At 47.7% G+C, this 17,500-nt stretch overlaps 2 protein-coding genes across 6 annotated transcripts in view; one reads left to right on the forward strand and one right to left on the reverse strand.

Moving 5' to 3' along the window:
• The window catches only part of Lasp (LIM and SH3 domain protein Lasp), a 459,511-nt gene that overhangs the window by 355,910 nt on the left and 86,101 nt on the right, over positions 1 to 17,500 (reverse strand). The window lies entirely within an intron of this gene.
• The window catches only part of LOC139755075 (heparan sulfate glucosamine 3-O-sulfotransferase 6-like), a 154,923-nt gene that overhangs the window by 99,253 nt on the left and 38,170 nt on the right, over positions 1 to 17,500 (forward strand). For all 5 annotated transcript variants that reach the window (XM_071673151.1, XM_071673152.1, XM_071673154.1 and 2 more), the window contains exon 2: positions 12,772 to 13,410. In XM_071673151.1, the coding sequence (XP_071529252.1) occupies positions 12,978 to 13,410 (433 nt within the window). In that variant the 5' untranslated portion in view covers positions 12,772 to 12,977. The remainder of the gene's footprint in view (positions 1 to 12,771; positions 13,411 to 17,500) is intronic.

Below are 17,500 nucleotides of genomic sequence, written 5' to 3' on the forward strand. Positions count from 1 at the left end.
CCCTGCCTCCCAACACCCGACCGACGGAGTCAAAAAGAGGCCTTTGAAGTCGCCAGACCAGTCCGACAGCCTTGGGTTAGGTAGCTCTCCTACACCAACTGACTTACCAATGAGATCAGAAATTTTTCCCCCCTCGCCTCCGCCAGCCAGACTTCCCTCACCTCCATCTTCTGTGGCCTCTTTCCCATCGGTTAGATTACCCTCCCCCCCAGTGATTGGCAGGCTTCATAACGAAGTCAACAAGACCACAGTTTCTTCTCAAGTGAGTTGCAGGGGGTCCCATTGCCATCACCCCCCCAGATCTCTCCAGCTTATTGTGTGAGAGGGGGGTGAGGTTCAAGTTTTCTTTTGGTCTACGTAGACCACTGCAAGTTCCATAGACTCTCACGAGTTTCATGGTCTTTTGGTCTACGTAGACCACTGCAAGTTCCATAGACTCTCACGAGTTTGCTGGTCTTTTGGTCTACGTAGACCACTGCGAGTTCCATAGACTCTCACGAGTTTGAGGGTCTTTTCCACTTCCCTCCACCACGTCGAGCTTCCACAGACTCTATCGGTCGGAAACCTTGAATGACGGAAAGACCCTTATGGCTCTCACCTCCAGTGACCTTCAGAGACGGAAAGACCCTTATGGTTCTCACCTCCAGTGACCTCACCAAAGCTTGCGACCTGGTCAGCCATAACACAATGGCTTCCAGACATCCTCGATGCCCGACATGGGGGGTACACGCCTACTTCGAGAGGCCACTGGCTTCCAGTCCTTCCTCACCTGTGGCGTCTCAGAGGACACAAAGATGGTAGGACCTTCATGCTTCCTCGTAGTCACATATATATGATGCCTAGGTGGAAGCCACCGCTCCATTGGGGAGGAGGAGAGTAGTACGAAGACGACCCGACCAGTAATGTGTGTCTGTGGTAAGACCCTCCACACCTGCTGCAGCAGGAGCAGCAGCTCCTCCTCCTCCGCTTAGCCACATCAAGACCAGCGACCCAACCACGACCACAGTTATGACCCCAAGACCTCGTCTTCAGTCCTCTCCCCATCCCTTTAGTACATAACCCAGTCGCCAGTTCTTCCTTAAAAGCTGTTCACTCCTATCGTATTACTCGGGGTGTTATTGGATGATAAGATCAGTTGGAAGGAGGGGACACACGTCTACGCCATTATCGAAACCTCCAGTGAACGTCTTTTCTTTTTATTCTTCGTCGACTCAAGATTGCTGGACTTCCTACGCCTGAAGAGAACACCGTACACGACTTGTATTGCTCTCAGAACCACTTACGCCTTCACCTTCTGCTCTGCCACCACACCCACCCCAGCTACAGCAAAGGGCACAGAGAAGGACACGCAGGGTCAACCTCAGGTCCTCTTACGCCATGTAACAACAACTTGTTTTTCCACCCAACTCTCTTCATCACCTTTTCGCCACCAAAGACCCGTTTCGTCCCCAAGTGGACCTAAAACTGCAAGGCTCACGTGAGTAGCCGATCATATCAACGATATTGTGAAGCCGAGGGACAAGTGTAGGGAAGGTGATGTTGTAGCAAAGATAACCTTTGTCCAGACTGACACCGAGCGAAGCTCAGCGCCGAAGCCTGTACACAGAGACAGTAACAACGAAAGAAAAGCATTTACACAGGAGGATGGTGACCGGGGGTCGGCCCGCCCCCTCCTAATAAGAGATAACCTAAAGTTTCCTGAGCTGCTGGTGGAGGATAATCTCTTACAAACAGTATATCCTGAGCAGCTGCTGGATGATGGGTCGGTCTTGACACACACAGTGTGTGTGTGTGTGTGTGTGATAAGTAAAATTACAACCGAGAGATGGCGGTCTGGATGACACACACACACACACACACACACACACACACAGACACACACACACACACACACACACACACACAGACACACACACACACACACACACAGACACACACACACACACACACACACACACACGTCCCTCAGAGAGATACAGTGGTACCAGAGGCGTATATACTCAAGATGGTGTGGGAGGCGCGGAGGGGCGCGAGCGAGCTACGCTAAGCTAAAATCTGTACCTGAAGACCTACTAATCGGGAGAGAATTTAGAGAATTTACCCACGAGGAACTAGAGTGTGAGTGAGTGGAAAGCGACTCCGCGAGGTCTGAGGGGTTGTAACTCAGGGTCATGTAATACGACAGCCTGCCTTGCTGGTAGACGGATCACCCATGTGTCAACCCTCTGTCTGGGGGTGTGGTGAAGTGATCCTGGAAGTGACTGGGTCTGTTTATATAGCGAGAGGAATAACCGAGGAGCCAAAGGAGGAGTCGAATGCGTGTGAGGAAGTCGCTAAGAAAAGCGGAGGGTGTGTACGTATGAGGGAGGAGGAGGAGGAGGATGAGGGGGGCCTCTGTGGTGTAGTGGTTAGCGTTCCTGACCATGTCGCATTCACGGGCCGCCCGGACAGGGTCGAGGCTGTCTATGTTCGAGTCTTGGTTGCGGGAGTCGGTCCACAGTCAACCCGGCTGTTCATCCTACCTTAAGGGTTGGATGGTAGAATGGGTACCTGTCTCAGTTTAGTGTATCTATATAAATATCTATCTATCTATCTATCTATCTATGGAAAGTTCTGTGGGGCCTGGATGTGGAAAGGGAGCTGTGGTTTCGGGCATTATTACATGACAGCTAGAGACTGAGTGTGAACGAATGGGGCCTTTGTTGTCTTTTCCTAGCGCTACCTCGCACACATGAGGGGGGAGGGGGTTGTTATTCCATGTGTGGCGAGGTGGCGATGGGAATAAATAAAGGCAGACAGTATGAGTTATGTACATGTGTATATATGTATATGTCTGTGTGTGTATATATATGTGTACATTGAGATGTATAGGTATGTATATTTGCGTGTGTGGACGTGTATATATATACATGTGTATGTGGGTGGGTTGGGCCATTCTTTCGTCTGTTTACTTGCGCTACCTCGCTAACGCGGGAGACAGCGACAAAGCAAAATAAAAGAAAAAAATAAATAAATATATCGTCAATGAGACGGCGTTGACTAGGGCCTCACTTGCCTGTACCATCTCAACCAACATAGAAAAAAAAAAGACAGTTGAAATATAGATTGGACGGCGCACGGAGAGGTCAAACCTCACGACACTGATCCACTACAGAAGGGAAAAAAACCTCACGACACTGATCCACTACAGAAGGAAAAAACCTCACGACACTGATCCACTACAGAAGGGAAAAAACCTCAGGACACTGATCCACTACAGAAGGAAAAAACCTCACGACACTGATCCACTACAGAAGGAAAAAACCTCACGACACTGATCCACTACAGAAGGGAAAAAACCTCACGACACTGATCCACTACAGAAGGGAAAAAACCTCACGACACTGATCCACTACAGAAGGAAAAAACCTCACGACACTGATCCACTACAGAAGGAAAAAACCTCACGACACTGATCCACTACAGAAGGAAAAAAACAGAGTGGAGGAGGTCGATTATAGTGTTTGAATTCCAGGGCGGCTCTGTCGTGTGGACAGGGGGGTCGGTCGGCTGGCTCCCTGGCGGAGGCGAGGAGGAGAGGATCACCAAGACGACATAACAGGATCGGAAGGGAGAGGGAGGTATGAGGGAGGGTGGGTGGAAATGGTCCCATTGTGGAACACTGGACGAGTGGAAGACTGGATGAGTGGAGCGCTGGACGAGTGGAACGCTGGACGAGTGGAACGCTGGACGAGTGGAGCGCTGGACGAGTGGAACACTAGATGAGTGGAACACTGGATGAGTGGAACATTGGATGAGTGGAACATTGGACGAGTAGAACATTGGGCGAGTGGAGCGCTGGATGAGTGGAACATTGGACGAGTGGAACACTGGACGAATTGAACAACACTGGACGAATGGAACACTGGACGATTGTTGTGTACAGACGAAGCATCTCAGTGACACTATGAAAAGAGAGAGCGAGTGAGGAAACATGTGTGAGAGTTAGGGACGCCACGAGTGTACATCACCATGCATTGTGTACGGTGAGGTGATAACACACACACACACACACACACACACACACACACATCATGCACACACACACACACACACACATACACACACACACACACACACATAGACACCACACACACACACACACACACACACACACACACACTCACACACACACATAGACACCACACACACACACACACACACACACACACACACACACACACACATCATGCACACACACACACACACACATACACACACACACACACACACATAGACACCACACACACACACACACACACACACACACACACACCTTCACGGGAGCGAAGGTAATTCCAGATTTGTATACCTGGGAGGAGAGACCAGGTCAGGAGAGTCGGAGGCAGTTTATCTTATGTAATGATACTAACCCATGCACGGGGTGGTGTGGTGGTGGTGGGAACAGCCGGGTGGTGTGGTGGTAGTGGGAACAGCGGGGTGGTAGTGGGAACAGCCGGGTGGTGGTGGTAATAGGAACAGCGGGGTGGTAGTGGGAACAGCGGGGTGGTGGTGGTGGTAGTGGCAACAGCGGGGTGGTGGTAGTGGTGGTAGGAACATTGGGGTGGCATGGTGGTGGTGGTAAAAGTCAGTGGTGGTGGTGGTGGCAGTGAGGGGGGTGGTGGTGGTGGTGGTGGGAACAGCAGGAAGGGAGTGAGGGTGGCTGGTGATGGGAACGGCGGACACATCAACAATCGCGGATATCAAACCCACAACGCGTAATTCCTCCACACGGCCTCACCCTCACCCAGCTGAGAGAATGCAATTTCTTTTTTTTTTTCATTCTTACTTTTTTTGTTGTCTTCATATCTTTCTCAATCTTTTTTCATTTTTTTTTTCTTCATCTTTCTCAATTCTCACAGTCTTGAGGACCCGATCGGAGGCGGGAGAGTGAACCCTTGGTGCCTGTGAATTAATCAGCTCTGAGCACCGACACAAGACACCTGCAGACACACGCTCCTAGACATCAAATTATTCATAAAACGCCTTATATATATATATATATATATATATATATATATATATATATATATATATATATATATATATATATATATATATATATATATATCTTTCTTCTTTCTTTCTTTTAAACTATTCGCCATTTCCCGCGTTAGCGAGGTAGCGTTAAGAACAGAGGACTGGGCCTTTTTTGGAATATCCTCACCTGGCCCCCTCTGTTCCTTCTTTTGAAAAAAAAAAAAAAAAAAAAAGCGTTTGCGAGGTAGCGCAAGGAAACAGACGAAAGAAATGGCCCAACCCCCCCCCCCCCATACACATGTATATACATACGTCCACACACGCAAATATATATACCTACACAGCTTTCCATGGTTTACCCCAGACGCTTCACATGCCCTGATTCAATCCACTGACAGCACGTCAACCCCGGTATACCACATCGATCCAATTCACTCTATTCCTTGCCCTCCTTTCACCCTCCTGCATGTTCAGGCCCCGATCACACAAAATCTTTTTCACTCCATCTTTCCAACTCCAATTTGGTCTCCCACTTCTCCTCGTTCCCTCCACCTCCGACACATATATCCTCTTGGTCAATCTTTCCTCACTCATTCTCTCCATGTGCCCAAACCATTTCAAAACACCCTCTTCTGCTCTCTCAACCACGCTCTTTTTATTTCCACACATCTCTCTTACCCTTACGTTACTTACTCGATCAAACCACCTCACACCGCACATTGTCCTCAAGCATCTCATTTCCAGCACATCCACCGTCCTGCGCACAACTCTATCCATAGCCCACGCCTCGCATCCATACAAAATTGTTGGAACCACTATTCCTTCAAACATACCCATTTTTGCTTTCCGAGATAATGTTCTCGACTTCCACACATTCTTCAAGGCTCCCAGGATTTTCGCCCCCTCCCCCACCCTATGATCCACTTCCGCTTTCATGGTTCCATCCGCTGCCAGATCCACTTCTTACTTCCTCCAGTTTTTCTCCATTCAAACTTACCTCCCAATTGACTTGACCCTCAACCCTACTGTACCTAACAACCTTGCTCTTATTCACATTTACTCTTAACTTTCTTCTTTCACACACTTTACCAAACTCAGTCACCAGCTTCTGCAGTTTCTCACATGAATCAGCCACCAGCGCTGTATCATCAGCGAACAACAACTGACTCACTTCCCAAGCTCTCTCATCCACAACAGACTTCATACTTGCCCCTCTTTCCAAAACTCTTGCATATATATATATATATATATATATATATATATATATATATATATATATATATATATATGCCTTACATCCTCGATGTAAGGCATGTGTACGTGTAGGAAGAGAGGAAAGTGATTGGTTCTCAGTGAATGTAGGTTTGCGGCAGGGGTGTGTGATGTCTCCATGGTTGTTTAATTTGTTTATGGATGGGGTTGTAAGGGAGGTAAATGCAAGAGTCCTGGAAAGAGGGGCAAGTATGAAGTCTGTTGGGGATGAGAGAGCTTGGGAAGTGAGTCAGTTGTTGTTCGCTGATGATACAGCGCTGGTGGCTGATTCATGTGAGAAACTGCAGAAGCTGGTGACTGAGTTTGGTAAAGTGTGTGGAAGAAGAAAGTTGAGAGTAAATGTGAATAAGAGCAAGGTTATTAGGTACAGTAGGGTTGAGGGTCAAGTCAATTGGGAGGTGAGTTTGAATGGAGAAAAACTGGAGGAAGTGAAGTGTTTTAGATATTTGGGAGTGGATCTGTCAGCTGATGGAACCATGGAAGCGGAAGTGGATCATAGGGTGGGGGAGGGGGCGAAAATTTTGGGAGCCTTGAAAAATGTGTGGAAGTCGAGAACATTATCTCGGAAAGCAAAAATGGGTATGTTTGAGGGAATAGTGGTTCCAACAATGTTGTATGGTTGCGAGGCGTGGGCTATGGATAGAGATGTGCGCAGGAGGATGGATGTGCTGGAAATGAGATGTTTGAGGACAATGTGTGGTGTGAGGTGGTTTGATCGAGTAAGTAACGTAAGGGTGAGAGAGATGTGTGGAAATAAAAAGAGCGTGGTTGAGAGAGCAGAAGAGGGTGTTTTGAAATGGTTTGGGCACATGGAGAGAATGAGTGAGGAGAGATTGACCAAGAGGATATATGTGTCGGAGGTGGAGGGAACGAGGAGAAGAGGGAGACCAAATTGGAGGTGGAAAGATGGAGTGAAAAAGATTTTGTGTGATCGGGGCCTGAACATGCAGGAGGGTGAAAGGAGGGCAAGAAATAGAGTGAATTGGAGTCATGTGGTATACAGGGGTTGACGTGCTGTCAGTGGATTGAAGCAAGGCATGTGAAGCGTCTGGGGTAAACCATGGAAAGCTGTGTAGGTATGTCTATGTGCGTGTGTGGACGTGTGTATGTACATGTGTATGGGGGGGGGGGTTGGGCCATTTCTTTCGTCTGTTTCCTTGCGCTACCTCGCAAACGCGGGAGACAGCGACAAAGTATAAAAAAAAAAAAAAAAAAAAAAAAAAAAAAAAAAAAAAAAAAATATATATATATATATATATATATTCCTATGAGTCCACGGGGAAAATGAAACACGAAAACTTCCCAAGTGCACTTTCGTGCACTGATGATGTGATTATTACACGAAAGTGCACTTGGGAACTTTTCGTGTTTCATTTTCCCCGTGGACTCATAGGAATATCTTGATCACGCGCAAAATTGTGATCCTTTCCAATATATATATATATATATATATATATATATATATATATATATATATATATATATATATATATATATAACTGGTGGCGAGGTCATATAAGACGAGACATACCCGTGTCACCAGAGAGGAGCCAATGGCCGTCGTTTATCATGGAGCAAGAGGGGCATTATCTGTGTTTTGCATCGCGGCACGTAAAGGCAATCTCTCCCTCCCTCCCCTCCTTCTCCCCTCTCTCTCTCTCTCTCTCTCTCTCTCTCTCTCTCTCTCTCTCTCTCTCTCTGGAAGCCATAACAAGGGCAAAGGGGTGAAGCTAAAGGGGTGTGGTGTGGGTATGTTTTCCCTTTTTCTTCTTTTTCAGGGGAGGATGGATGGGGTGGTGGGTTGGGTTTTGTCGGGGGGAGAGTTATGCATAATCAGTGAAGTTCTGTACACCCCCAGAGATTGGTGGGGGTGGGGGGGTTAGGAGGGTAATGCAGGAAAGGAGGGGGAAGAGGAGGGAGGGGGTTAGGAGGGCAATGCAGGAAAGGAGGGGGAAGAGGAGGGAGGGATGACACTTGGTCTCCAGAAATTGAGAAGCTTTTAAGAAGGAAAGGAGGGGGAAGGGAGGGAAGGGGGAGGGAAGGGGGTGTTTGTTGTTTTGGTCTCCAGAAATTGAGAAGCCTTCAAGTAGGAAAGGAGAGGAAGGTTTGGTGAGCATCGCCCGGTGTGGTAGCTGGTGTTGACGTATGAACCAGGCAGGGTGTTGTGAGACACTGGAATGCGACGTGGAAGATTTTATGCGACCCTGATTTGCGACTTCGATGATTACTAGAACTTCGATGATTACTGCGACTTCGATGATTACTGCGGCTGCGGTAATTACTGCGACACGATGATTACTGCGACTACGATGATTACTGCGGCTGCGGTAATTACTGCGACTACGATGATTACTGCGACTTCGATGATTACTGCGGCTGCGGTAATTACTGCGACTACGATGATTACTGCGACTACGATGATTATTGCGACTTCGAGGTTCCTGCCACTTCAATGATTACTGCGACACGATGATTACTGCGACTACGATGATTACTGCGACTACGATGATTACTGCGACTTCGATGATTACTGCGACTTCGATGATTACTGCGACTTCGATGATTACTGCGACTACGATGATTATTGCGACTTCGATGATTACTGCGACTACGATGATTATTGCGACTACGATGATTACTGCGACTACGATGATTATTGCGACTTCGAGGTTCCTGCCACTTCAATGATTACTGCGACACGATGATTACTGCGACTACGATGATTACTGCGACTACGATGATTACTGCGACTTCGATGATTACTGCGACTTCGATGATTACTGCGACTTCGATGATTACTGCGACTACGATGATTATTGCGACTACGATGATTATTGCGACTTCGAGGTTCCTGCCACTTCAATGATTACTGCGACATCGATGATGAACGCGACTTCCAAGATTAACACCGACTTCGAGAATTCTTGCAACGTCGAAGACTTACTGCGACTTCGAAGGTCAATAAGACTTCCCCAAAAGTTCCTTCAACTTCGAAGACTTACTGCGACTTCGATGATCACTCTTCCGCGCCGGGAGGGAGAAGTCTTTGACCCCTCCCAGAGAGAGAGAGAGGCCCCTCACCACCCCACACACCTCATCTCACTCACCTAAATCCACCACGACTTTGTGTCCACCCCATCCTTCATCCTGGGGTCAATATCCCGTGTGAGTCAAAACTCTTGCCAGAATAGGACACGGACGCGAAGGATGGAAGAACGAGTCGTAAGGACGTCCTGTGAACGATCATTAGGGGTGGGCTAGCTAAATCTTATCACAGCTTTTGAACACGTCACGAAACGCTGGAGAGAGAGAGAGAGAGAGAGAGAGAGAGAGAGAGAGAGAGAGAGAGAGAGAGAGAGAGAGAGAGAGAGAGAAGGGAGAAATTTGATGCATGACGGATTGATGAATCGATGAATCACACCTGTTGAATACGACCCTTGAGCACGACGGTACGATCCTCGGGTATGATGGTCATAGGTCGTAACGTCAGTGGTCGTACTTTCGTGCTTCAAGGTCGCACAGGTCGTTCTCAAAGGTCGTTCGACCGTTCTTCCAGGTCGTTCGTTCCACCTTGCTCAAGGGTCGTTGCCATCTTGCTCAAGGGTCGTTGCCATCTTGCTCGTGGGTCGTTGCCATCGTGATCAAGGGTCGTTGCCATCGTGATCAAGGGTCGTTGCCATCGTGATCAAGGGTCGTTGCCATCGTGCTCAAGGGTCGTTGCCATCGTGATCAAGGGTCGTTGCCATCGTGATCAAGGGTCGTTGCCATCGTGATCAAGGGTCGTAACGTCATTCTCAGGCGATCAAAAACGCCCAAGAAGCTCTTGTATGGCCTCTCTCTTGAACACACTACCCACACCTCAAAACAAAAACAGACAATATAACCTCAACATTTACCCCTCCTAAGTAAGACATCTCATTGGCGTTTCAGTGTTCACCGTATCTGTTATCATCAGACGTCGTCACAGAGGGATGTATCCATGACTAGGCAACCTAGACATGGGTCAGCGGGGCGCCACGCTGCTGTCTGTCTGTCCTTCCTATGTACCCCTACTTGTACTACTTGGTCACTGGTATAAGCAATGGAGGAGCGAGTAGCGGGTGAGGATAGGTCATGAGTGGCGATTGATGAAGTGGGCTGAATGAAGATTGGATGATTGGCCCGGACTCGGAATGGTGTATGGGTGATGGATGAGTGTCTCAGTCATGAGTTGGGGTATGGAAGAGTTTTACACAAGGTGAGTTACGTCTGTGGTAGTTGGAGGAGAAGGGAGTTACCTTATTTGACTTATTGCATGTTGATGAGATGGTTGACTGGATGCATAAACGAGCCAGGTTAGTAACGGAAGGATGAAATGGATGAATAACGAACGTGAGAATCAAGTGAGTGGTGATGCATCAGTCGGGTTAGGTGCCGGTGGATGACACAAATGAGTGATGCTTGGATTAAGTGGATGAATGGTGATTACACAAGTTAGCTTAGTGGTGGATGAATGAGTCAGACGGACGAATTATTTGCGTGAGTGTTCGGTGGTCACATTAAAACAACGGTTGCTTCATGCAGAAGGATAGTGAGCTGGATCCTGCAGACCTTCAAGAAGAGGGAAGGAAAACCAATGATGATATTATTCAAGGCAGTAATTCTTTCACGAAATGAAATACTGTTGCGGTCTAACATCACCCTACAAGACGGGCGAAAATGCGGAATTAGAAAGTGTCTAGAGATCCCTCACTGACTATATTAAAGTGGTAAAGCAACTAGATTACTGGAAACGACTGAAATATATGAGATTATATTCCCCGAAGCGCAGACGGGAGAGGTATATCATTATCTATACATGGAAAATCGTAGAAGGTACGGTCCCTAATCTACATTCTGAAATAGCATCCTACTGGCACGACAGGCATGGAAGACTCTGTAGAATACTACATCTGAAATCCAAAGGTTCCATATGCACAAAATGAGATAACACCTTAAACCCTCGGGGCCCAAAATTCTTCACCATGTTGCCATGTACCATCATCAGAAACAGCCTGGGATGCACGGTAGAGAAGTTCACTGGACAAGTACCTACAAAGTGGACCAGATCAGCCAGGCTGTGGGGGCTATGTGGGCCTGAGGCTGCCGCTTCCAACACCTTGGTCCACCACCAACCATCCCAACCCAGCAGCAGGCTGAGCCCAGTCCGGGCTGTGGGGGTACAAGACCCCCGAAGACTTCATCAGGTATCCATCAAAAGGAAAGTCGATTTGGATGAGTAATGGACAGACGGTCTGGGTTGACTGGATGAAGAGGAGGTGGGTGAGCTAGGCGTGTTGTGGATGGTTGAACTGGATAAGCTGTTGATTGATGATGTCTGACAAATGATGATGAGCCGGTGGATGTGTCGGGTTGAGCTGGATGAGTTTCGGTGGATCCAATGGGTGACAGATGAATGAAGTGGGTGAACGGCTGGTGGCAGCGCCGAGTGAACTGACAATAGATGAATAAGATGGATCAACCGTGGGTACATGAACGGGTGAGTATGGACGAACACGGTTTGTGCCGGAGAGATGAGCTGGATGAGAGTGGCGGGTGTAGGACAAAAGGTGATAAAGAGATGGATGAGAAGCGGGTGTGAGCCGGGCGCCCGAGAGAGAGAGAGAGAGAGAAAGAGAGGCGGATGATGGAACTGGGCGAGAGGCGTGTGAGGGGGGAAGGAGTGGGTCGAGGAAGACCCTCGGGCCTCCTCCGTGCACACTACAGTCGACGTCAAGCAGCTACTCCACCTGGCCCTCCAGGCTCCCTGGTGGAGTGTCACCTTAACCTTTCTGTGGTGGAGCCTCGGACGCCTGCCCCAACCCCCCCTTATCCACATCCACTTCCGTGTGGATTCGCGCGTCTTAAAAAGACTCCACCTTCGACGCGGAGTAAAGCGTCTGTGTACACAGCAGAGAGAGACGTCTCTCTCTCTCTCTCTCTCTCTCTCTCTCTCTCTCTCTCTCTCTCTCTCTCTCTCTCTCTCTCTCTAAAGTCTTTGTGTAAGCTGGGCCGCGTGCGGCCGGAGCAGCGGGTGTGCATACAGAATGCGACTTTCCTCCTCTCTCATTCGTGAGGATTGCACGTCAAAGATTTTTCTTTTTTCTCTTTCCCTTAATTCCTAGCCTTCGTGCACCCGTGAATACAGATCTCCTCCTCTTCCCCTCCGTGTGCGAGTGTGAGTGCGCCAGGAAGAGCGTGTCTAAGAGCCGGAAGGGCACTATACTACAGAAGACCCTCTTCCCCTTCACACACACACACACACACACACACTTATTAAAACGAGACTTTTTAATAACCTTACCGTAGGGGGAGGTGACGCTTGCTAGGAGGAGGAGGAGGAGGAGGATGGACGGTCTGGGCTCTGTGCTAAGAATAACCTTTAATGAAAAACATTTTCCTTTCTACTAGATTCATTCTTTTTTATCTTCTTCATGGGATCGTTTTCCCTCCCCCTCACAGGTAAACGCATGGATGATCCAAGTCCTCAGACGGAGGACTTACAGTGATGTGAAGTAAGTGAGGGTGAGGATGTGAGGCATGTGAGGAGGAAGACTAGTAATAATGTTGGGGGGTCGAGTGTAGTGCGGAGCGATACCCCAGGTGAGGAGAGACGATAGAACCAGCCTGCACGGGCAGGCTCCCTCACTCCTGCTGGGGGCGGCGGCATGCACCCGCCACGCCGCCTCTGTAGCCTGCTTGGGGGCGTCTTCCTGATCTTCTTCTGCTTTTTCTACGTCGCCGACCACTTCGACTATCGCTACTACGTCCGCACGGCCGTCGCAACCCAAGACTACGAGGGACAGCCGTCGCAAGAGGATGACCCGGTGAGACTCACCGCTCTGGGTCATGCCTTGCTCAACGACACGACAGACCCCTCCCACTGGACGGTCGTCCACGACAGGAGGGTGGCGAGGGACAAGAAGAGGAGGCAGTGCAAGAAGAAGTATGCCAAGTGCAACAAGCTCTCCACAGACCCGGAACCTCCCCTGAACGTCTTCGGCGACGCAAATGGAGACAATAACTCGACGTCGACGGGGGAGTCGCTGGAGGACGCGTCCCTCTCCAGCCAGTTCGCTCAGCGGGGCTACACAGTCGTAGGTAAGATGGACAGTTCAAGTGTGACAGTTCTAGTGAGTCGTCGCCCCATAAGGTAAACTGTCTAATGGACAGGTCACTGTCCATTAGACACGTAATATGGCAGCATGTCAGGTATGTTTACAATGACAGATGTTGGCCAGCAGTCTGGTTAACAGTCTGACTATTAGGTAAGGTGATTGGCTGATGATCAGTTGAGGGTTTGCTGAGAAATGCGTATTATGATGTGCTAGCGCACACTGATACGCAAGTGCCTGTGTCTGATGGGTAAGTGCGTAATTTGAAGGATATGAGCCACGGGTGACAGGTAAGTGCGTATATGATAGATCAACCCATAGCTTGATAGATAGATACATGGGTTTGAAAAAGATGTCGAACCCACTTTTCTATGTCGATGTATTGTACCCACTGTACGTTCTATACTGGCCCCCACCCACCTACCACCTAGATATGTGCCCTCCACCCATGATGTACTGTACCCACTGTACACTCTATACTGGCCCCCACCTAGAAGTGTACCCTCCACCCATGATGTACCCTGTACCCACTGTACGTTCTATCCTGGCCTCCACCCATACTCTCACTAAAATGTTTTGTCTATCTAGATAATAAATATGACAATAGATATTTCAAAACCTAAATAGATGACTCACTGGAAGACGAACTAAAATCAGGGAGTCTATAGCATACCTGGTAATGGTGGACTTTGACAATTATGTGATGTACTGTGTGATGTGATTGCTCACATATCTCTTGCACATCTTACAACATCATTATCAACTACAACATTAGGGTCACCATCATGGTCATCATCATCATTATCATCATTATCATCATCATCATCATTATCATCATCATTATCATCACCATCATTTATCATCATCATCATCATCACCATCATCACCATTATCATCATTATCATCACCATTATCAAAACCCCTATAACAACTTTATCATCTCCAACAACAAAAGCACCATCTTCATCACCATCACCACCACCACCCCATCATCCCGAGCAATGATATCCCCTTCATCCTCATCACCACCACCAACACCACTATCATCACCAACAACATCAATATCATCACCAACAACACCACTATCATCACCAACAACACCATCCTCACCAACAACACAATCATCACCAACTACATTCAATATCATCAACCACTAGACCAACACCACTAATCAAACTCATCACAACAACAACACCATCATCACCAACATCAGTATCATCACCAACAACACCACTATCATCACCAACAACATCACTATCATCACCAACAACACCGTCATCACCAACAACACCATCATCACCAACAACAACACCATCATCACCAACAACACCACTATCATCACCAACAACACCATCATCACCAACAACACCTATCATCACCAACAACACCACTATCATCACCAACAACACCATCATCACCAACAACACCACTATCATCACCAACACCACTATCATCACCAACAACACCATCATCACCAACAACACCATCATCACCAACAACACCATCATCACCAACAACACCACTATCATCACCAACAACACCATCATCACCAACAACACCACTATCATCACCAACAACACCATCATCACCAACAACACCAATATCATCACCAACACCACTATCATCACCAACAACACCATCATCACCAACAACACCATCATCACCAACAACAACACATCATCACAAACAACACCATCATCACCAACAACAGCACCATCATCACCAACAACATCACTATCATCACCAACAACACCACTTCATCACCAACAACATCACTATCATCACCAACAACACCATCATCACCAACAACACCACTATCATCACCAACAACACCATCATCACCAACAACATCAATATCATCACCAACAACACCACTATCATCACCAACAACACCATCATCACCAACAACACCATCATCAACAACACCATCATCACCACTACACCATCACCAACAACACCACTATCATCACCAACAACACCACTATCATCACCAACAACACCATCATCACCAACAACACCACTATCATCACCAACACCACTATCATCACCAACAACACCACTATCATCACCAACAACACCACTATCATCACCAACAACACCATCATCACCAACAACACCATCATCACCAACAACACCACTATCATCACCAACAACACCATCATCACCAACAACACCACTATCATCACCAACAACACCATCATCACCAACACACCATCATCACCAACAACACCATCATCACCAACAACACCGATATCACCAAGCAACAACCACTATCATCACCAACAACACCATCATCACCAACATCACACTATCATCAACCAACATCATCACTATCAGTCACCAACAACACCACTATGCATCACCAACACATCACTAACATCACCAACAACACCATCATCACCAACAACACCACTATCATCACCAACACTCACTATCATTCACCAACAACACAGTCATCACCAACAACACCATCATCACCAACAACACCATCATCACCAACAACACCATCATCAACCAACACCCATCATCACCAACAACACCATCATCACCAACAACACCACTATCATCACCAACAACACCACTATCATCACCAACAACACCATCATCACCAACTACACCACTATCATCACCAACACACCACTATCATCACCAACAACACCAATATCATCACCACAAACACCATCATCACCAACAACACCACTATCATCACCAACAACACCATCATCACCAACTACCCCACCATATCACACCAACAACACCACCACACCAACAACAACAACACCAGCACCAACACACATTTATCACCAACAACACCACACAACACCAAAAACACCATCATCACCAACATCAACATTACCAACCCATCATCACCAACAACAACACCCACACCATCATACCACATCATCATCACCAACAAACATCACCAACACCACCACTATCATCACCAACAACACACAAACCCAACCACCATCATCAAACACCATCATCACCCACAACAAAACATACCAACATCACCACCATCATCACCAACAACAACACAGCACCAACATCAATATCATCACAACAAACATCATCACCAACAACACCCTCCATCACCAACAACACCCACCCACCCCCCCTCACCAACACACAATCCCCAACACCCTATCACACCAACACACCATCATCACCAAACAACAACACCAGCAACACACTATCATCACCAACACCACATCACCAACAACCACATCACCACCATCATCTTCATCACCAACAACCATCACCCAACAACACCATCATCACCAACAAACACCATCATCACCAATCATCACTATCATCACCAACAACCCCCACATCATCACCCAACACACATCACCAACAACATCAAAACATCACCAACACACCCACACAAACAACACCATCATCACCAACCCTCAATTCATCACCAACAACACCACACACACCACAACCACTATCATCTCACTACCCACCAATAACAACACAACCTCACCACCCACTATCACACCAACAACAACACACACCACATCAATATCCATCACCAACAACACCACTACATACCACCATCACACCACCACCTATCATCACCAACAACACCATCATCACCAACACCACCACACATCATCACCCCAACACCACATCACCAACCACATCATCAACACACACCACACCAACAACACCATCACACCACACACACTCACATCACCAACAACACCACACACCACACCCACTATCATCACCAACAACAACCAATCATCACCAACACAACCCACATCACACAACAACAACATCACCAACAACACCACCATCATCACCCAAAAACACCTCCACCAAACCAAAACATCACCAAAAACCCCCAACAACAACAACCAACCACACCATCATCATCACCGCCAACAACAACACCCCCACCATTCACACACCACCAACATCATCACCCAAAACCCCCACATCATCACCCAAAACATCCCCACACCGCCACCACCACATCACCAACAACCACCCCAACCACCATATCATCACCAACCACAACACCAGCACACCATCATCCACCAACAACACCCCCACACCCACATCAT

The sequence above is a fragment of the Panulirus ornatus genome, chromosome 18 (assembly GCF_036320965.1).
Source record: "Panulirus ornatus isolate Po-2019 chromosome 18, ASM3632096v1, whole genome shotgun sequence".
NCBI lineage: Eukaryota > Metazoa > Arthropoda > Malacostraca > Decapoda > Palinuridae > Panulirus > Panulirus ornatus.